Here is a 22,236-nt window from a genome sequence, read left to right as displayed (position 1 = left end):
ATGTGCACATGTAAATTAAATGTGCAATCTTTTAAATAAAACCAAAATAGACAAACATTCATATAATCAATAGAATGTTACAAAAAAATATATACTTAAAAAATGAAAGCAAACATAAGAACAGCAAGGGTTCAACAATGACAATTGTACAACAATGACCTCAAAATCGTTCCTTCCTAGCTTTTCTGGAGGCAAAGTCACTGATGACATCATTGTATGGTATTGCTTGGCCAAGTTTGTTATTAATACTAATAACTGCAAGTCCACTTAGTCTTTCCTGGGCCATTGATGATCTCAAGTATGTTTTAATCAATTTGAGCTTGGAATAGCTCCTCTCTGCTGAGGCAACGGTCACAGGTAGAGTGCAGGCTATCCAAAGATTTGGGTAAAGCTCACACATCTCATTTTGTGAGAGGTATGTGAGAAGCTCAAGGGCCGTCGTCATAGTTTGGGGAAGTTCAGGAAGACTCTCAATCTCTACAGCCAGTGCGCTACCATCAATATCAGTCTCCTCCCCAATCAGTTTTTCCCCAAGAAGCTCACATTGTTCCCTCTGGACCTTTCGATCTAGCTCCCTAAAATTGAGCAGCACTCCAAAGTTTTCTTTAACCTCACTTAGAGACTTAAATCTATCCTCCAACGACTGAATGCTACAGTCCACAACTTAAACTCATATCTATAATCAATACGTGAAATATACCTAGATAAATGTATATTAATAATGCGAGACATTTCTCTTTTGATGGGGGGGATTTAACGTTAGCTCTGGTGATGGCTTATATAAGATCACGAGTCATGACTAGCCGCTACCTCAAGTGACGTGAGCACAATTTGTCACTAATCATGCAAACATACCTTGATCTTGCTCTTTTTTCTCCTCCTCTGTCCTTTCCTTCTTTCTCTTTTCGGCACCAGAGGGATACATCCTTTTTTGTGACATGGCTTGTCATTTATTAATTACAGTGACACGCGTTTGCGCGCCGGAGCGAATTGTCATTGCACGCGAAATGTGTCTAAGCACAATTGCGCATGACTCCACCGCTAGCAGTCACAGCAGCAGTTGTCGGCAAATCAGAGTTTTCTTATCTTGAATTATTCATTTCATTTATTCATATTCATTGATTAATTTATTCATTCATTTATATATATAACTTGTTTTAAGTTATTTAATTGTAAAAAGATTGGGGGATGCCTCGGGCCGGCCCTGGTCACCGGTAGAGGCACTACAGTGCAGTTAGCATTGGAAAATGTTTGGTTAGGGCACCATCTCGTTACTCTACGATTGAAATATATGCATAAAACAATCAAAAATCTTCTTCTTAAAATAGATAAAAATAAGCAGTTTTCGTGGGTGCTAAATGTATTTTTATTAAAATGTGGAGAATGCGCTCTTTTTTTCGTGTGTTTTCATTTTATGAGTCAAGTTGAAACCAATGAGTGTTACTTGTAGGGTTAAAGTGTTGGGAGTGGAGTGCACTTTGCCCTTCAGTTTCCTTCAGAAATGAAAGAAAGTCTAAAGGGAACAAGAAGCGACAGAGACGATGAAAGCGTCGTATTTTGTTATAGTTTTATTGTTTTCAGACATAACATTAACGTCAGGTTTTATCATTGAATCCATTGTATGTGGTTCTGCTGCTGCTGTTGTTGGAGTTTGGTATGCATGGTCTCAGCGGGATAATGTATTGCCTTTTGATCATAAACGTAAGAAAACCTCTTCGTTGCATACATTATGCTCAAACAGTTACTGTTTTATTCAGTTCCTATTTTTTCAGAAACTGTATCCCGGAAGTCCAGGTTTAACCTTTGATTTTTTTCAGGTTTGGAGAAGGATTTAAATGAGAATCTCTACGGCCAACATATCGTGTCGAAAGTTGTACTGAAAAATGTATCGTCATTTATGACGGACATTAACCCGAACAAACCGCTCGTGCTCTCCTTTCACGGGACCGCAGGAGTGGGGAAAAACTACTTGTCTAAAATCATCGCAAGAAACATTTACAAACTAGGGGACAAGAGCGAACATTTTATCATGTTTATATCCGAACATCATTTTCCACACAAAGACAAAGTCGACATGTACAGTGTAAGTAAATAATGCTTGTTCATACACTTATGTTGTCCCCAAATAAAAATAATATATTATATATTATAATTAATTAGGTACCACTATTTCAGCAAATCAAAGCTGTTAGGCTACTAAAATAGTACATTTAAGTGCAGAGTCCTTGATATAATTGGCATTTGCATGTATTTTAGGCACAATTAAAGGAGCAGATTCATCAGCACGTACTACGTTTTCCTCGGACCATGTTTGTATTTGATGAAATGGAAAAGATGAATCCACGGCTGGTCGAGACCATCAAACCTTTTCTGGACTATGCGACACATGTGGATGGCGTGTCATTCCGCAATGCAATCTTCATTTTTCTAAGGTGATTCCCTCAGCTTATGCGACACATGTGTCTTATGTTATAAAGTATCTACACTAAACAAAAGTGTAAGCGTTTTTTATTTTTAGCAATGCAGGTGGTGATGTGATCAACAACATAGCTCTGGATTTCTGGAAGGCAGGTAAAAACAGAGAAGAACTACAGATGAACAGCAAGGAGATGGAGACTCAGATCTTAAGAAACGTCTTCAATGATAGGAGCAGTATGTATTTAAAAAATGTTGAAGTAGCCCTTAACACCTACTGTAAATCCTGAATACAGTATGTGGTGACATTCTTTTTACATTCGTACATTCAATGTGTTCCATGTGTTACAGAGTGTCTTTTGTGCAGGTGGATTTTGGCAATCCTCTCTAATACATCGCCACCTGGTGGATCACTTTGTTCCTTTTCTGCCTCTGGAACTGAAGCATGTACGCCAGTGTGTTTTGCCTGAAATGGTCAATCTGAACATGACTTTACCACATCATCACACTGATCTGGCAGACACAGTGGCCAGAGAAATGCCCTTCTTCCCCTCAGAGAAAATCTTCTCTGTTAAAGGTGTGACAGATTGAAAAAGGAACATGTGTATTTTAAAAACGCATAAGTCTGTGTACACTGAAATATATAGTTATATTATATATTAAATATATATTTGCTATTTTGAATATGTAGAAAAGTATTTAAATATAAGTATGTTGTTAATGGTTATTTTGAGTTTATCCGTGATCAGTTAATTGGCACGATATGTTGGACGATCGATTGTTCTGGATCGATTGTTCTGGTCTGCGTGAACACTAGGGGGAGAGCTCGCGAGATTTCTCCATTCTACATAAAGCTTGCAGTGGAGAAACAGCGATTGCGAGTTTTCTGTCATTTAATCATCTTCCCCTTTTCAGGTATGAAGTATAATAATCAGTCAATACTTTGAAATGATGTTATAATAAAGTTAAAAGAGTATGCAGACGCGCGTATATTATTGATTGTGTGTTAGAAATGCTGAAATTGTTAGTTTAGTAATGCGCGAGCTTAGGACTCCATTTTAAGCACGTGGGTCATGGCGTTAGGCCTATATAATGTGGTGCGCAGCTCGAGTATGTTCAATATTTCAGAGATCTGTGTATTTAAGGTGTAATCTTGTTTATTAAGTGTTGATTTGGTAACAAAGGTGCATGTATACAGTATGAAGGGTGAATTGAGAATTTAAGATGCTGAAATAGTGAATTTACGTGCTTATGATTGATTTGTCATATAGTTAATACTCATTTATAACTAAAAAGAGAAATATGTAAAAGAGTTGATTCTCAGGTAACTGTAAATGCCTAATGTTTAAATCTTAAATGCTTTATTGTATTTTTTTGTATACTTGTTATAGAGTATGGTTTTCAAATAGGTTATTATAAACAAGTGTACTCATTTATTTAAATGTGTACTGTGAAAATTGTTGAATGTATGTTAAGAAAGATGTCAATGAGGTTGATTTAAAAAAAGAACTGTTTAATGTCCATTATTACGAAAATTCTACATAAAGCTTGCAGTGGAGAAACAGCGATTGCAAGTTTTCTGTCATTTAATCATCTTCCCCTTTTCAGGGGTACAACATTTTGGAGGCTCCGCTGGGATTTACTTTTCGGAAGACAGTCGTCACTTTCCTGGCCGACACTTCCTGATATAGTACATCCCCTATTTCAACCCAGATCAACAGTGGATAGAGTTCCTGCAGTAAAGGCAAGACAGAGGCAAAGAACCGTAAACCTGAGACCACAGAGATCATCAGTTAAAACAAAGTTAATTTAGTCTCAAGTAAGCCCCAACTCAGTGAAAAGGCCCACTCTACTGTAAAAATGGAGACAACAGTGCTAGAGGAAATGCAAGTTGAAGTTATTGCCATGCTAAATCCACTACCCAAAGACAAGCTTCTTGGTGTTTGTGAGTTCCTGAAAATAGCAGACCAAGAGAATGTTTCATCTAAATCTCGTATGTCTTTGATCTCTCATATCCTTCAACACCTCGAAGGAGGCATGACGGAACTAGAAGATGGCGGCATGTCTGTACTGTTAAGCTTGAGAGATAAAATTACAGAAGTCAATACAGCCACTGAAAATGAGACCGCCGGACCAAGCGAATTTACAGAAAAAGATAGATTGCAAAGGGAGTTAGATGAGCTTAAAAATGCAATGAAACAAAAATTGAGTGAAATTCAACAGTTGGGAGAAGCGAACACAAATTTCAGCATTGTCCAGCCTCAGCTTCAAAGTGCTGCACACCCACAACAGTTAGTGAGTACCCAACACCCCAGCCCACCTTGGCGAAAAGATTTCAAAATTTCTGGACAGATTGGTGACCCAGGTCAAAAAGAGAAATTAACTTTTTCAAGTCTAGCACACCAAATTGAGAACGGTTTGAGCAGAGGCTACCCAGAATGTGAGATAGTTGATGCAGTCATTCGTGCCATTTCCCCCAGGCTTACAGTTAAGGAGCTATTTAGAAGGAAAATCAAACCTGACTCTGCCTACCTTAAGACGAATTCTGCGCTCTCACTTCCAAGAAAAAAATGCAACTGAACTTTATAAGCAACTTACCTCTGAAAGCCAAGGGAACAAAGAAACACCACAGAACTTCCTTATGCGTGTTCTTGACCTGCGCCAGAAAATCTTGTTTGCGTCCCAAGAAGCAGAATCAGGCCTCAAATACGATCCAGAATTAGTTCAAAACATGTTCTTGCATACTGTACTCACTGGTCTACAAAGTGACATTATAAAAGTAGACATGCAGCCCCTACTTCTGGACCCCAGGACCACAGATGAGGCTCTGTTGGAGAAATTAAACGGTGCTTGTGCTAATGAGGCAGAAAGACAAAAGAAAAAGAAAACCAATGTGCAGCACACAACTACTGTTGTCCATGCAGTTAAGTCCAGTGGTGAAGTGACTGATAAGAAATCCAGTGTGACTCAAAGTGTGCCGAAATCATCTTTCGACGTGCTGACAGAACTTAAAGAACTGAGAACTGACGTAGCGTCACTAAAAACACTCAATGCTGAAATTGCTCACATCAGGGAATCGTTGCAGCAACCAGCCTTTGCCTCGCCACAATTTCCCATTCCTCCACAGAGAGCTTCTGACAGACAAATTGTTCAGAGTCAAGTGCAGCCCTATTGGACATCACCGAGTGCCAACCAAGCAAGAGTGAACACTCAATTTCAACCTCAGTATATGCCTCCACAATATTATGCACCGACTCCTCGTTCCCAAGCAAGAAAGTGTTTCAATTGTCAGCAGCAGAGAACAGAGGACCGTTGCATGCATTGTTTTCGATGTGGCAGTGGTGAGCACTTCCAAGCGGGATGCAGAATTCGTGGCATTAAGCCTTCAAGAGAGATTCCTTTAAATGGAGACGGGTTACTTCCGCGGGACAGGGAGTAACCAGATCTGCTGACCAGTCCCAGAGATGTGGAGCCTGTGGAAGGACAGAGAGGCAGATGAAGCAGTGTTCGCAATGTAAAAAGGTACTGTATTGTTCTAAGATCTGCCAAACTCACCATTGGGCTGAACATAAGCAAACTTGCATCAACTCAACAAGATCAGTGTCAACCTTCTCTAGGACAATGAGTATTCACACCCGTTGCAGCACCCAAGTTAACCAGCATTCCCCGGTGACGTCATTAGTTGGGAGGCAATGTCTCGTGGAATGTTACCTGCATGGCCAACGATGTCAAGCACTGTGGGACACTGGCTCTCAGGTATGCGTCATTGATGAAGTGTGGAAACGGGAATACTTGCCAGAAGTACCATTGAGGGATGTTTCTGACATTCTTGAGGCTCCAAATATGTTAAACCTTGTAGCTGCCAATGGCATTGATATGCCCTATATTGGATATGTTGAAGTGACATTCAAATTATCATCCCGGGCATCTCACAAAGCTGAACTTGTCATTCCTATGCTTGTAGCAAGGGGTCAAAACCTCTCTCACCCTATCATAGGTTTCAATGTGATAGAACAAATTGTGAACTCCATTGAACAAGCACAACCTAACACCGTAAACAACAACATACTCGAGAGAACTGTGAAAACTGCATTCCCCAGCCTAAAGAGGAGCAAAGTCCAGGCACTCATTCAACTTCTGATTGCAGGGAGCTCATGTGAGTATACAGTAAAGACTACAAAAGTTCATGTTAACGTCCCCAAACGTAGTACTGTGCAGGTCTCATGCCGAGTGTATATACAGCCAGTTAAAGAGGACAGCATACTCATTTTTGAACCCAATGTGAATCACCAGTGGCCGGAGGGGCTTGAATTCTCTGAAAGTCTAGTGAGACTGACAAAAGGGGCTCCAACAAATATTACAATTGGGGTGTACAATGACACTGACCATGATGTAGCTCCTATTGGGTTCAGACTCTGATTGGTACAGTACAGCTTGTCAAGAATGTCTTACCTGCTAGTATGTTTGAGGTGCCAGCAAACCCTACCTCTGTTGGAGTATGTCACATCCAGGTAGCGGAACCCTGTCTTGACCACACCAGTACTGATGTATGGGACCCGCCTGTTGATGTCAGCCACCTGAGTAAACACCAGAGACAGGTAGTACAGCAAATGCTAAGAGAAGAGTGCCATTCATTTTCTAAATCAGACAACGACATTGTGTGTATCAGAGAATTGCAATTGAGTATCTCACTTAAAGATGACGAGCCAGTCAGTCGCACTTATGTGTCTGTGCCAAAACCCCTGTATCGTGAGATGAAAGAATATTTGCATGACCTCATAGCACAAGGCTGGATTAAAAAATCTAACTCATCATACTCATCCCCAATCGTGTGCGTAAGAAAGAAAGATGGCAGCCTTCGTTTATGCATTGATTACAGAGATCTAAACCGAAAGACTCACCCAGATAGACAACCGATTCCGCGAGTGCAGGACATCATGGACAGCCTTGGTGGCAATTCTTGGTTTTCATCATTGGACCAAGGGAAGGCCTACCACCAGGGGTTCATGTCAAGAGAAAGTAAGCACCTGACGGCTTTCGTGACACCCTGGGGTCTATATGAATGGGTGCGAATTCCTTTTGGGCTGATGAATGCCCCAGCAGCCTTTCAGCGGTGTATGGAAGAGTGCTTAGAAGGCCTGCGAGACGAGATATGCATCCCATACCTTGATGACACCTTGGTGTTTAGAAAGACCTTTGAGAACCATGTCCAGGATGTAAGGAAAGTGCTGCAACGTCTTAAGGAACATGGCATCAAACTCAAGCCAAATAAGTGTGAGCTTTTCAAACCTGAAGTCCGCTACCTGGGTAGAATTGTCTCTTCAGAGGGAAGTAAAGTTGATCCTGCAGACACAGAAGCTGTCAGTTCCCTGAAAGACAAACAACCAAAAAATGTTGGTGAGTTGAGGAGAATTCTTGGTCTACTTAGCTACTACAGGCAGTACATTAAAGATTTCTCTCGCATTGCTAGCCATTTGTATGACCTGTTAAAAAGCACTCCAGAAGGTAATGCCCAGATGAGAGACAATCGGAGAAAGCTTAAGACAAAATGCATGAAAACCGGTGTTCCATCGAGTAAGCCTATTATCTGGACTGATCAGCATCAGAACATTCTCGAACAATTGATTGACTATTTGCTCCAGCCACCTGTATTAGCATTCCCTGACTTTTCACAGCCTTTTGTTCTGCATACGGACGCGTCAGTCCAAGGTTTGGGTGCAGTATTGTACCAGAATCAAAATGGGAAACTTCGTGTGATTGCCTACGGATCCCGTACTTTAACTGCTGCTGAAAAAAATTACCACCTTCACTCAGGCAAACTTGAATTTCTTGCTCTGAAGTGGTCAGTCACTGAAAAATTCCGTGATTACTTGTACTATGCTCCAACTTTTACCGTTTACAGCGACAACAATCCCCTTACATATGTCCTGTCAACTGCCAAACTGAATGCTACAGGCTGTAGGTGGGTGGCCGAATTGGCAGATTTTCACTTCACGATCAGATACCGTCCTGGCCAAGAAAATATTGATGCTGATACACTATCCAGATTGCCCCTTGACATGGGGACTGTGATGAATGAGTGTTCTGAGGAGCTGTCATCAGATGTGATAGGTGCAACAATTCAGGCGGTAGAAGTTCAAGAAGGACCCAGCATTCCATGGTCAGTCTCAACAAACTGTTCCTCTATTGAAGTCTGCCCAGCAGTCCCAACCATAACTCCATTGTCGGTAAATGAGATGAGAGAAGCTCAAATAAATGACCAGGAAATTAGTCCTGTATATCAATGCAAGCTGTCTGGATTAAAACCACAAGTGAAACAGCTCAAGACATACAGTCTAAAAACAAAATGCCTGTTTCGTGAATGGAGAAAACTTACCATTGATAAGGATGGTGTCCTCTGCCGAGCCACTTCCACCCGCACACAGTTGGTCCTGCCCGAGAAATATAAAGGAACAGTGTTGCGAGAGCTTCATGATGAAATGGGCCATCAAGGTACAGAGCACACTCTCTCACTCATCCGTGAACGTTTCTTTTGGCCATATATGCAGGCAGACATTGAGCATTATGTCACAAAAACATGCAGATGCCTAAAGCAGAAAAAGCCCTGTTTTGAGACAAGAGCTCCATTAACCAACATTGTTACGACCCAGCCCTTTGAATTGATCTCAATTGATTTTCTTCACCTAGATCGCTGTAAAGGAGGTTTTGAGTATATTCTTGTGGTTGTAGACCATTTTACCCGATTCGCCAAAGCATACGCCACTACTTCCAAATCGGGTAAAACCGCTGCAGATCGCATCTTTAATGATTTCGCCTTAAAATTTGGCTTCCCCTCTCGCATCCACCATGACCAAGGTGGGGAGTTTGAGAATCAATTGTTTGAACAGCTCCAAAAGTACTGCGGCATCACAGGCTCCAGGACAACCCCGTATCACCCTCAAGGCAATGGCCAAGCCGAGCGTTTTAATAGGACACTATTACAGATGCTCAGAACACTAACAGAAAGTCAAAAGTCTAACTGGAAAGATTGCTTGAATAAGCTACTGTATGCTTACTATTGTACCCGCTCGGAAGTCACAGGGTTCTCTCCTTTTTACCTGTTATATGGGAGGTCTCCAAGACTGCCTGTTGACATGCTGTTTGGGATGAATTCAGAAACGCCTTCCTGTAACCAGAGAGCGTATGTAGAAACGTGGAAACATGGAATGGAAGATGCCTATAAAATTGCCAGTGAGTGTGCTAAAAAATCTGCGGACAGGAGCAAAAAGAACTTTGACAACAAGGTTAGGAGCACCACACTGCAGTCAGGTGATCGTGTCCTTGTAAAGAATTTAACACGAAGAGGAGGCCCTGGAAAACTTCGCAATTTCTGGGAAGATAGCATCCATACAGTGGTGCGACAGATGGGTGGTGAGCTCCCAATTTATGAAGTTAAGCCAGAAAGGGGAAAGGGACGATCCAGAGTCCTCCATCGCAATTTATTAATGCCCTGTGACCACCTACCTCTCGAAACTGCTCCGCATCCAAAACCCAGACAGAAACAAGAGTTGAAAAAGCCTCAAAGTAGTGAAATAGAGTCTGATGAGGGAAGTGAAGATGAATTTGACTTTCATTATGCGTCTCCACAAGTACTTCAATCAAACTTTGTTGTTGAACCTGAGAACCTTGAACCACTACTTACCTCAGAGTCCGATGAGCATCCAAATGAGGTCCTGGAACAGGTTCCTGAGTCCATGTAGTCTGTGGAAAGTGACCAAGAGGAACAAGAGCCACCTGCAAGGACCGACAGTGCCGAACAAGAGTTTAACTCACCTGCCGATGAACAAGTTCCTGCTCCCATTTCGCCTGCTGAAAGTGACCAAGAGAGTCATAGAGAACAAAGTTACCAGCTGCCTAAAAGGGAAAGATACCCACCAAGAGTACTAACCTATGATGAACTTGGTTCACCGTCTTATGATGTCAAGCAACTAAAAGGGATCTTGCAAACACCACAACCAAACTTGCATCACATGCCTACACAGTGTCTGTCGTCATGGTTGCCACCTGTTCAGCAATACTGCTACCAGTTGCCTTTGGTGTATAGAATCCACTAAATTAGAACTTGAACCATGAACTGTTGAAGTCCATATGAGATTGTGAACCGAAAATCAGAGGACTCTTTGCATTATAGACTGTTACAGTCTGGCACTTTGAAAAAACTGGAATGTTTTGTCTGAGGAGAATTGCCTGTAACAGTTTAACTTTGAAATTTTGAGAAAATGATGGACTGTTTGCCCTATGGACTGTAGGTTTGAGAGACTGTTGAACTCTTGAAATCCAAAAGGAATATGGACTGTTGTTTCATGCCTTTTTAAAATTTTGGCACTTTGATATACTTATGGACTGTTCTTTCTGATAAACTCTTGATTTTCTCCATAAAGTGAACTATTAAGTTTGGGATGAGCCAAGGACTGTGAAAAGATTGAATATAAAATTCTTGCACTACAAAAATTATTTTATGCGACTTGCAGAAAGAACTGAGACTAGAATGTTGAGACAACATTTATTCTTGTAGGGGAGTGTGTGACAGATTGAAAAAGGAACATGTGTATTTTAAAAACGCATAAGTCTGTGTACACTGAAATATATAGTTATATTATATATTAAATATATATTTGCTATTTTGAATATGTAGAAAAGTATTTAAATATAAGTATGTTGTTAATGGTTATTTTGAGTTTATCCGTGATCAGTTAATTGGCACGATATGTTGGACGATCGATTGTTCTGGATCGATTGTTCTGGTCTGCGTGAACACTAGGGGGAGAGCTCGCGAGATTTCTCCATTCTACATAAAGCTTGCAGTGGAGAAACAGCGATTGCGAGTTTTCTGTCATTTAATCATCTTCCCCTTTTCAGGTATGAAGTATAATAATCAGTCAATACTTTGAAATGATGTTATAATAAAGTTAAAAGAGTATGCAGACGCGCGTATATTATTGATTGTGTGTTAGAAATGCTGAAATTGTTAGTTTAGTAATGCGCGAGCTTAGGACTCCATTTTAAGCACGTGGGTCATGGCGTTAGGCCTATATAATGTGGTGCGAAGCTCGAGTATGTTCAATATTTCAGAGATCTGTGTATTTAAGGTGTAATCTTGTTTATTAAGTGTTGATTTGGTAACAAAGGTGCATGTATACAGTATGAAGGGTGAATTGAGAATTTAAGATGCTGAAATAGTGAATTTACGTGCTTATGATTGATTTGTCATATAGTTAATACTCATTTATAACTAAAAAGAGAAATATGTAAAAGAGTTGATTCTCAGGTAACTGTAAATGCCTAATGTTTAAATCTTAAATGCTTTATTGTATTTTTTTGTATACTTGTTATAGAGTATGGTTTTCAAATAGGTTATTATAAACAAGTGTACTCATTTATTTAAATGTGTACTGTGAAAATTGTTGAATGTATGTTAAGAAAGATGTCAATGAGGTTGATTTAAAAAAGAACTGTTTAATGTCCATTATTACGAAAATTCTACATAAAGCTTGCAGTGGAGAAACAGCGATTGCGAGTTTTCTGTCATTTAATCATCTTCCCCTTTTCAGGGGTACAACAAAGGCTGCACGTCAGTCAGACAGAAGCTGATGCTGTACGTTGATGACTAGATAAGAAACGTATCACTTTTGTTAACATAGATGTTTCAGCACTTGAAGACACCTTCAGGGATGCATTCTATACATTTACTATCATAGTGTCTGATTATATTTATCTGATTGTTGTGTGATAATATCTAATTTTTACACAAATTTTAATTCAGTAGCCTTAGTAACGGGCTGATGGAAAGGATGTTCTTCATTCCATTTTGACAAGAATGATAAACGTTATTGAATGACAGTGAACAAGAGTTTGCCTTGAATTATTATTATTTTTTTACTTTTTTTTTTGCTGTTTTTAATTTGTTTTGTGCTTCACGAGTTAAAACTTGAGTTCCATAAGAAGAAAATATTTAGGACCTTCATGTACCTAATGTGTTTAGTCTGTTTATGCTTTTTATGCTTTTGGGTCCATGTTACCATAGTCCTGTAACGTAGCTGAATAATTCCCATCCAGGGTGAAGAAAGAAAATTGTCCAGGGAAAATTTTATTTTTTTCAAAGTATAACAATCTGAGATATACAATGGTTACGGAAAGTATTCAGACCCCTTAAATTTTTCACTCTTTGTTATATTGCAGCCATTTGCTAAAATCATTTAAGTTCATTTTTTTCCTCATTAATGTACACACAGCACCCATATTGACAGAAAAACACAGAATTGTTGACATTTTTGCAGATTTATTAAAAAAGAAAAACTGAAATATCACATGGTCCTTAGTATTCAGACCCTTTGCTGTGACACTCATATATTTAACTTTATATATTTAACTGTCCATTTCTTCGGATCATCCTTGAGATGGTTCTACACCTTCATTTGAGTCCAGCTATGTTTGATAATTATACTGCTTGGACTAGATTCGGAAAGCCACACACCTGTCTATATAAAACCTTACATCTCACAGTGCATGTCAGAGCAAATGAGAATCATGAGGCCAAAGGAACTGCCTGAAGAGCTCAGAGACAGAATTGTGGCAAGGCACTTAAGAGCACAGTGGCCTCCATAATCCTTAAATGGAAGACGTTTGGGATGACCAGAACCCTTCCTAGAGCTGGCCGTCCGGCCAAACTGAGCTATCGGAGGAGAAGAGCCTTTGTGAGAGAGGTCAAGAAGAACCCAAAGATCACTGTGGCTGAGCTCCAGAGAGACACATTCGGGAGATGGGGGAAAAAGTTGTAGAAAGTCAACCATCACTGCAGCCCTCAACCAGTCGGGGCTTTATGGCCGAGTGGCCCAACTAAAGCCTCTCCTCAGTGCAAGACACATGAAATCCCGCATGGAGTTCCAATTCTCCAATTCTAAGAGGTATGTGTGGAGAACCAGGCACTGCACATCACCTGTCCAATACAGTGCCAACAGTGAAGTATGGTGGTGGCAGCATTATGCTGTGGGGGTGTTTTTCTGCTGCAGGGACAGGACGACTGGTTGCAATCGAGGGAAAGATGAATGTGGCCAAGTACAGGGATATCCTGGACGAAAACCTTCTCCAGAGTGCTCTGGACCTCAGACTGGGCCGAAGGTTTACCTTCCAACAAAACAATGACCCTAACTCTGTGACTGTTCCTGAGTGGCCCAGCCAGAGCCCTGACTTAAACCCAATTGAGCATCTCTGGAGAGACCTAAAAATGGCTGTCCACCTACGTTTACCATCCAACCTGACAGAACTGGAGAGGATCTGCGAGGAGGAATGGCAGAGTATCCCCACATGCAGGTGTGAAAAACTTGTTGCATCTTTCCCTAAAAGACTCATGGCTGTATTAAATCAAAAGGGTGCTTCTAATAAATAATGAGAAAAGGGTCTAAATACTTGTGACCATGTGATATTTCAGAAATAGATCTGAAAAAATGTCAACAATTCTGTGTTTTTCTGTCAATATGGGGTGCTGTGTGTACAGTGAGGGAAAAAATAATGAACTTAAAAGATTTTAGCAAATGGCTGAAATATAACAAAGAGTGAAAAAATTAAGGGGTTCTGAATGCTTTCAGTACCCACTGTGTACCATAGACTTTTGACATTCAAGGTCATTGTGATTGTGCTATAAAAGCATCCTAAGATTTTCAGAACTCATGTCTTAACAAACAAACTGTCTTTATATGCAGCAGCAGTAATGCAATTTTTATTGGCAGTAACTCAAGATAAGTTTTATTGAAACATTGAAACGAGACCGACTTCAATGTTTGTTTATGTCTTGCTAACTTGTGATAAGCAAAACTAGCTTTAATTTATTAAATATTTAGCCCTCATTCTGTCAAGACAGTATGTCACGTACTCATGTTCATAGGATCATAGTTTGAGAAAGATGTAAAAACTTTTTAAAAGCAGTGAAATCTGCCGCAGGTCCTACATGGACCAGCAGAAATGGGAAAACGTTGTACCAAGATCAGTAGATAGATTTTTAAATTGGAGAAAAGAGCAAAAAGTACACTGTTATAGCCTCAATATGTATATGTCTGAAAAGCATTTTTTCTATTCATTCAAATCACTTTTGTGCAATATCCAACAGCACTTCCTTCTCTATGCCGTTAGTGGCACTACATTAAAGACGATGGATGGATGAATTTAATTAAAACTTCATTCATTCACGAAATCAGAGTTGAGGGTACCACAGAGCTGTCAGAATTTTCCCAATTGTTTGCATGGAGCGTCACCTGCTGGTTAGACAAACCGATGCGTAGAAAAACACACAAGGAGCTTAATAACAAAAATAAAGTTTAAAAACAAAAAAAAGCTGATCGGAGGTCCCCGAAAGAAAATATTCACGTTTTAAATCAAACAAGTATGTGTACACAAAATGACAAAATCGTGTTGTGTAATGAATGGGTCAAGAACACACTGGCTTCAAAGAACAAAGATATTTCTTAACAAAGAACAACATGTGACCGTGGCAACGATTTTAAACATCCACTGGTGACCTTATTTTTAAGCAATTTTAAGGTAGCTATGCCTTTTGATTCAGAGGTGGGGAAAATAGCCTATAGTGCATTTTATTGAATGTGTGTTTCGCATTTAATGGCAGGAAAACAAATATTTGCAGTTTAGGGAGGGAACACACTGAGAGGAGGTTATTCACTAAAGTTCTTTATCAGAAACGAAACCGACTGATCCTGGAAGTAACGCAATGAAAGCGTCCTATTTTGTAATAGTTTTATTGTTTTTTTCCGACGTAACATTAACGTCAGGTTTTATGGATGTCTTGATAGGTCTTACCGCGTATATCTACACAATATTTGAAGGGGATAATTTAATCCCTTTTGTTCCTGCACGTGAGCAAACTCTTTTGTCTTTTTCATACATTATCATACACTTAAACGTCATGCGTTTACAGCATTCTTTGTTTCACATGAAGTGTATATTCTAAAACTACACTAACTATATTTTTATCTTTTTTTCAGGTTTCGAGAAAGATTTAAATGACAATCTCTACGGGCAGCACATCGTGTCGAAAGTTGTACTGAAAGCTGTATCATCATTTATGACCGACAGTAATCCAAACAAACCGCTCGTGCTCTCTTTCCACGGGACAACAGGAGTGGGAAAAAACCATGTGGCTAAAATAATCGCAAGTAACATTTACAAGAAAGGAGATCAGAGCGACCATTATATCACTTTTATATCAGAGTTCCATTTCCCACACAAAGACAAGGTTGACATGTACAGTGTAAGTAAGTGATCAATATAGTAGGCTATATTTTTGCAGACATAAGCCTATTTGAATGTTAACGCAACAGAGCATTAATAGACAAATGCACAACAGTAAATGCAAACATGTAACCATGGAAACAAACACACGTAAACCTACAGTAGTACAATCATGGATGAGAATAATAGTATGTCACTGTTTAGTGAAATAATAATATGCATGTATATTTAGGCACAACTAAAGCAATGGATTCATGGAAATGTATCCAGTTTTCCTCGGTCCATGTTTGTATTTGATGAAATGGACAAGATAAATCCACGTCTGGTCGAAACCATAAAGGCTTTTCTAGACTACACGGCCCGTGTAGATGGCGTCTCCTTCCGCAAAGCAATCTTCATTTTTCTCAGGTGATGCCCTCTACCGGTGATATTAAATACCTACATTATAAAAAACTTTGATCAGAAGTCCATGATGATCTCTTTGTATTTAGCAATGCGGGTGGAAATGTGATCGCCAACTTAGCCCTGGATTTCTGGAAAGAGGGTAAAGACAGAGAAGAAATACAGATGAACAGCAAGGGAATGGAGACACAAATCTTTCAAAACATCTTCAATGATAAGAGTAGTATGTATTGTTGAAATATTATTTAACTATGCAAAATCCTGAACGTGATCGAGATCCTGAATATGTTATCTGATTTCCGTTGTATACTATATTATACCTGAATAAATAATTTCCTTTCTATTTGACATGACTTTTGTGCAGGTGGATTTTGGCACTCAAGCATCATAGATCATCACCTGGTGGATCACTTTATACCTTTCCTGCCTCTGGAACTGAAGCATGTGCGTCAGTGTGTCCTGGCTGAAATAGCCAGTCTGAACATCCCTGTTGATCATGATCTGGCAGACACGGTGGCCAGAGAGATGCCCTTCTTCCCCACAGAGGAGAAAATCTTCTCTGTTAAAGGCTGCAAGACAGTCAGACAGAAGTTGTTGCTATATGTTGATGACTAGATGAAAGGGACTTTTCTCCACAACGTCATTGGATTTCTCTGAACATCATTGAATTATAATGGAGTTTGACTTGGATTACTTTTCACTTTTGTTTTATCTGTTTTTTTCTGTGAATCTTTTTGTAAATTTTGAGTTAATGGTCCAATTTTTACCTAAAGTTTTATCTATTGACAGAAAGGAAATATAATATTCATACTATATATAATATAATATACATACTAAATATGTAAAGAGGTATATAAAGACCTGATGAAGGGTTGTGTGTTTATTACCTCAGAATGAGCTATTTCTGTCTACAGTACATGCAAAGGTCTCCTTGCGTGGAATTCACCTTGTATTTCCACAGTTTCTATGGTTCCTCGAAAGGGAGGGCTGGAGTGAGCTGTTAGTTTTAATTCACAACCTCACTGCTAGATTTCTTACAAGACTGGAGCTGCTTACTGCACAGCACTTCACTAGCTTGCCCCCATTACATATACACAGATGAAGGGACAAACAGGTAATGGGACACAGGTGAAACCAATACATGATAACAAGACAAAGCATGATGGGAACTGGAGTCCTTACAAAACACAGACAAAACACAGAATAGCAAGGCGCCCTCAGGTGGTGAACCAAGTTGTGACATAGCCCCCCTTTAGGGCGGATTCCAGACGCCCCTACAAATAACCATGTCATGGAGGGGGGTGGAGAGGAGGTGGAACTGGGGGAGGGTTGGCGGGACAGGCCCATGAAGGGAAACAGGTCCAGGGCCATGGAGCAGAGGTGGACCTGGGCCATGGGGATAGTGGCGCAGGCTGGTCAGATGGCGACAGCACCAGGCGTGACAGTTTCCCATGTTTTAGGTCTGTGAATAATTTAATAGGTGAATTTACTTGGTAAGGTTAGGGTTAGAGTGTCTGTTAGGGTAAGGTTTTCATAACAAGCCACCCCCACAGAACTGACTTGAAACACCAAGGATAAATGCTGCCTTCACGTAAAAAAGTTTGTAGCACCAAAATAAAGATTTTTGGCCATTTGTTTAACAAATTGTATTACACAACACAGAAAAAGGGCGGGTGCGACCCTGCGTGAGAAAATGGATATGTGGCGTCTGGCGTGAGAGCGTGAGAAAAGAGTCAATTGCCTGAATCTCAAGCCAAATGTATGAGAGTGGCAGCCCCTTACGTGCTGGAGAAGATTGCTTTTTCATTACACAAAAGCCCTTATAAATTTTTTTACACTTACACATTAGAAGCATGTAACCTTTAAGTTATTTTATTATTACTTATTACCAAATGAGTGGGAAAAGGTCTAATTGCATCTCAACAAATGTATGATTTTCTTATAAGTCAACCCAAATGTCAGTGTCAGAATGATAAATATTTACAGTTTAGAGAGGGAACACACCAGGAGGAGGTCCATTTTTTAAAAGTTCCATTCAAAATCCAAACCGAGAGCGGAGGAGACTGGAACAACACAATGAAAGCCTATTTTGTAATGGTTTTTTTGCTGTTTTCGGACGTAACGTCCGGTTTTATGGACCTCTCTGTCGACGTTGCAGCATATTTCTACCATAAACTGTAAGATTATTTACTCTTTTTGGATTCCATTGACCTTAATTGTCATACGGTAAAACATTTAAAGTGCCATGCGGTTTACATCTGGTCCTTTGATTTCATGTGCATGTAGTGTATTGTCTCAACACAGTACAACAATGGTAAACCCAAATAAGCATCAGGGTTTTCCTCGTACCATGTTTGTATTTGATGAAATGGACAAGATGAATCCGTGGCTGGACAAAACCATAAAGAGTTTTCTAGACTACACTTTAAACATCATTAATGAAAAGATTTTTTAAATAAACGTATGCATATTTTGCTTCTTGTTTAAAGACAAAAAATTACACCACTGTCAAATTGCATTTTGTCTCCAAATCCTGAATGTGTGCCTACATTCTTGCATATATATTTATTATATGTCAATTCTGCTTCTCCTTTGACATGTCTTTTGTGCAGGTGGATTTTGGCACACCTCTCTAATAGAACATCATCTGGTTGATAACTTTATACCTTTTCTGCATTTGGAACTGAAGCATGTACATCATTGTGTTCTGGCTGAAATGGTCAATCTGAACATGCACTGTTGATCATGATCTGACCTTCTTCATTTTGCCTTTTTTTTATTGAGTAAAAACTTGACCCAGCTAAGAAAGAAAATGTATTTATTTTAATGTCTAGCTTGTTTAGCTTTTGTTTCAATATTTCTCGGTAAAAAATGCTTTTTTCATGTATTTATGCACAAATGTCTGCTATATTTTATTATTGACAATTTTAACATTTCTTGCAAAAAGATTAAGTCAAAATCCACTTTAATGCTACTTTTATATGGCCTTCAATAGGGAAAGTCTTCCCCCCCATTTGGAGTGGTATATCCTAATAGACACAGCACTGCAAATAGACACTCTTTCTTTTCAAAGCATTATCCACGCCTATTGCTGCTGTCTCTCCAAATTTCTTCAAAAACATTTTAGACTTTGCATCCAGTAATGCAGATTGCAGTAAGTGTAGTTTAAAATCCTTACAAAACAGAATGAGACGGAATGTAGTTCAGCTGAAATTCTAAAGCAATAAATAATACAAAAATGAAACGTCTTATTCTCAAAAATAGGGAGAAATGTGACTTTTTGAGGCTCCACACACCTCTAGCGTAGGTGAGGTTGTCAAACTTCATTCTTGGAAAGTCTTCCAAATGAAAACATGTGGTTTTATCTGACTTTCTCATTTCAAAGGCAACTTTAAGAAAAACAACACTGGAAAAAAAACCTTTACAATGAAATCAGGAAAAACATTTGTGTCGGTATATTTATTACCTTTTGTAATAATAAAGACAGAAGTCTTGGACTTTTTCGACTTGTTTTATGATAAACCTGTATGATCATTCTGTATGAACTCCTGTATGAACTTTCGCTTATTGCTCCTAAACTCTTTGTAAGTCGCTTTGGATAAAAGCGTCTGCTAAATGTCTAAATGTAAATGTAATGTAAATGTAAATGATAATCACAACAAAGATGATATACAACCTTTTGATTCTAAAGGTAAGCAAGACTTAATCCATAACCTTAAGCTTTGATCTGACTTGATTCATTTTGTCTGTTACTAACAAATGTTAATATTGTCAGTGGTTGAGAAAGATCTAAAGAAGTCTCTATATGGGCAGCACATTGCATTGGAAATGATACCGAAAGCTGTGTCCGCATATATAAAATATCCAAATCCTTCAAAACCACTTGTGCTTTCTTTACATGGATCATCAGGAGTGGGAAAAAGTTATGTCACCAAGATAATTTCAAGGAATATTTATGAAATTGTAGAAAAGTTCAAACATGTCCACACATTCACAGCCACATATCACTTTCCACAGAAAAGCGAGTCAGCAAAGTATGAAGTTGGGTTATGCTTGTTATAATTTATTTTATAATGTGGTAGTTCTTACTCCTCCCTCTAGACTGTGGCGGGACTAAATGTACATTTGCCCCAGCAACACCACTCTCTGTATACACTTGCAGGCTCAATTTAAACAGTGGATTCATGAAAAAGTATCCAGGTTATCTCTCCCCATGTTTATATTTGATAATATGGACGTTTTGAACTCGAATCTGATTGACATGTTAAAAGCTTTTCTGGACTACTTGCCCCATGTAGATGGAGTGTCTTTCAGAAAATCTTCATTTTTATCAGGTGATGTTCTCAAGTGGTGGAATTGTTTCACTGATTCCCTTCCTTCAAGTCCAATTGTAAGATAGACCATATTGTATGAAGTATATTAATAAAAAATTGTGCAGGAATAATTAAATAGTAGTCTTAAAACCTTGCCAATAGTCTTTTATCAAATCTTTTTTTATATAGCAATGCAGGTGGGAATGCAATTATTGAGATGGCTTTAGATTTTTGGTACAAAAGGTAAAGACAGAGAAGAAATACCGATGGACACAAATGAAATGGAGACTCACATGCATCAAGGCATCTTCAATAAAAATGACAGTATGTATTAACATATTGCATTGAAATTTATTTAAAAATAGATGTACCTCTTTGCAGGTAACACATTTTCAGCACAAGGAATATCTCAATATAAAAAATATTGATGTCAGTCTAAATAAAAACTCTGCTAAGGCCCCGTCCGTGAAAGGTTACCGGTCAGGGCTGTACCCATCTTTCTCCAAGAAAGCTCTGGGACCCCCTGACCACCACACTGGAAGGTTACAGTCTCAAGAAAGCTTCAAACACGTATCGTATTCTGCTGCAGTCGTGAGAGGCTCTCAGGCTCTTCAGAACAAGAGATAAATGAATGCAGCAAAATTTAATTCACCAAATTTCATTGGCCTTTTCTATAGTAATCAGAGTTGATTGGTTCCCAAGGGCGAACCCCATCTGTCGTTCTCGATACAAAGTCTCGTTCCCTCCATCAGGGAACTGAAGTTATATACATAAGCAAGACGATTTTACTTGTGAAGTATTTCATAAATTCACACTGTTATGCTGATATTCAGAATATGAAGTCACTGATGACTTATTCTTTGTTAATTTAGCCAAATAAAAACCTAGGCTTGTGCTGGTTTTCTTCTATTAGTGATGAAATGTAGGCGGATCTAGACGTTTTTATGGCTTTCCTGTATTTTCGAGTACTATCCTTCCATGCTGAACGAAATACCTCTAAATTAGTTTTCTTAAAGTTGCGCTCCATTTTCCGGAGCCTGAGTGTTCATTATTGCACGGTGTTGGGCTGCCTTCTTTAATCTTCTTCAAACACAGAGGAGCAAATTTGTCTAGTCTTAAAAATTTTAATAAAAATGTCAATATCTTCACCATTATTTTTCATGCTAGAAATTTTTAGACAATTCATGCAGATTATTGAGAAATGCATTTTATGTAGTTGAAGTAATTGTTCTAGCATATTTGTAACAAGGGATGTCTTCACTCTGCGGAAGGATTTTAACGACGTCCACATTTATACCGTAAAACCGAGATCACGTAGAAGGCCACGCTATTCTAATGCTAATAATCCGCACACTCTTTCAGTACTCAAAACTCCCAATCTGCTGTAAACAAATCGGATTTCATCACAGCTATTGCTAAACATTCAGGTCTTTCTCTTTTAGCACTTACTGAAACCTGGATCAAACCAGAGGACACTGCCACACTGGCTGCCCTCTCCGATACATAAACTTTCTCCCACAGCCCACGCATACAGTTGTGTTCAAAATTATAAAACCCCCAATGCTGTAAATGGTTTTAGGGAATTTAGTGTACATTTGTAATTGTATTCAGAATGAAATCCTACAAGGACTTCTTAAAGAACCATATGCAACTAAAATGACATCAATTAGTTTTGTAATACAGTAGTAAATGTTTCTTTTGTGAATTCTTCATTGACATAATTATTCAACCCCTTAAAGACTAGCACTCTGAAGAACAGAGGTTCAATGAAGTATTTTCAATCAGGTATTGAAAACACCTGTGGATATCAGGGAGCAGCAATAAAGCC

At 39.0% G+C, this 22,236-nt stretch overlaps 2 protein-coding genes across 2 annotated transcripts; both read left to right on the top strand.

The window, feature by feature from the left end:
* Positions 1-1,748: 1,748 nt before the first annotated feature.
* Positions 1,749-3,006, top strand: LOC130409573 (torsin-1B-like). Its single transcript, XM_056733615.1, has 4 exons — positions 1,749-2,083; positions 2,257-2,432; positions 2,519-2,652; positions 2,783-3,006. Exons 1-4 carry the CDS (start codon positions 1,898-1,900, stop codon positions 3,004-3,006), a joined length of 720 nt encoding a protein of 239 aa, XP_056589593.1. The 5' UTR covers positions 1,749-1,897.
* An 11,980-nt stretch (positions 3,007-14,986) lies between these two features.
* On the top strand, positions 14,987-16,872 carry LOC130409251 (torsin-1A-like). The gene is made up of 5 exons (XM_056733114.1): positions 14,987-15,317; positions 15,447-15,712; positions 15,926-16,101; positions 16,185-16,318; positions 16,460-16,872. The coding sequence occupies exons 1-5, from the start codon at positions 15,173-15,175 to the stop codon at positions 16,708-16,710; spliced, it is 972 nt and encodes a 323-aa protein (XP_056589092.1). The 5' UTR covers positions 14,987-15,172; the 3' UTR covers positions 16,711-16,872.
* The last annotated feature ends 5,364 nt before the right edge of the window (positions 16,873-22,236 follow it).

Source organism: Triplophysa dalaica, chromosome 20 (assembly GCF_015846415.1).
Source record: "Triplophysa dalaica isolate WHDGS20190420 chromosome 20, ASM1584641v1, whole genome shotgun sequence".
In the NCBI taxonomy this organism is placed as follows: domain Eukaryota; kingdom Metazoa; phylum Chordata; class Actinopteri; order Cypriniformes; family Nemacheilidae; genus Triplophysa; species Triplophysa dalaica.
Note: the sequence above shows the minus strand (reverse complement) of the source record. Positions and strands in the feature narration are given on the sequence as shown.

Excerpts from the sequence above, each read along its gene's own strand:
- LOC130409573 (XM_056733615.1), top strand. The coding sequence starts at position 1,898 with ATGACGGACATTAACCCGAACAAACCGCTCGTGCTCTCCTTTCACGGG. Across the intron at positions 2,084-2,256 it reads ACAAAGTCGACATGTACAGT|GCACAATTAAAGGAGCAGAT; the intron begins GTAAGTAAATAA and ends CATGTATTTTAG. Across the intron at positions 2,653-2,782 it reads CGTCTTCAATGATAGGAGCA|GTGGATTTTGGCAATCCTCT; the intron begins GTATGTATTTAA and ends TCTTTTGTGCAG.
- LOC130409251 (XM_056733114.1), top strand. The coding sequence starts at position 15,173 with ATGAAAGCGTCCTATTTTGTAATAGTTTTATTGTTTTTTTCCGACGTA. Across the intron at positions 15,318-15,446 it reads AATCCCTTTTGTTCCTGCAC|GTTTCGAGAAAGATTTAAAT; the intron begins GTGAGCAAACTC and ends TCTTTTTTTCAG. Across the intron at positions 16,102-16,184 it reads GCAATCTTCATTTTTCTCAG|CAATGCGGGTGGAAATGTGA; the intron begins GTGATGCCCTCT and ends CTTTGTATTTAG.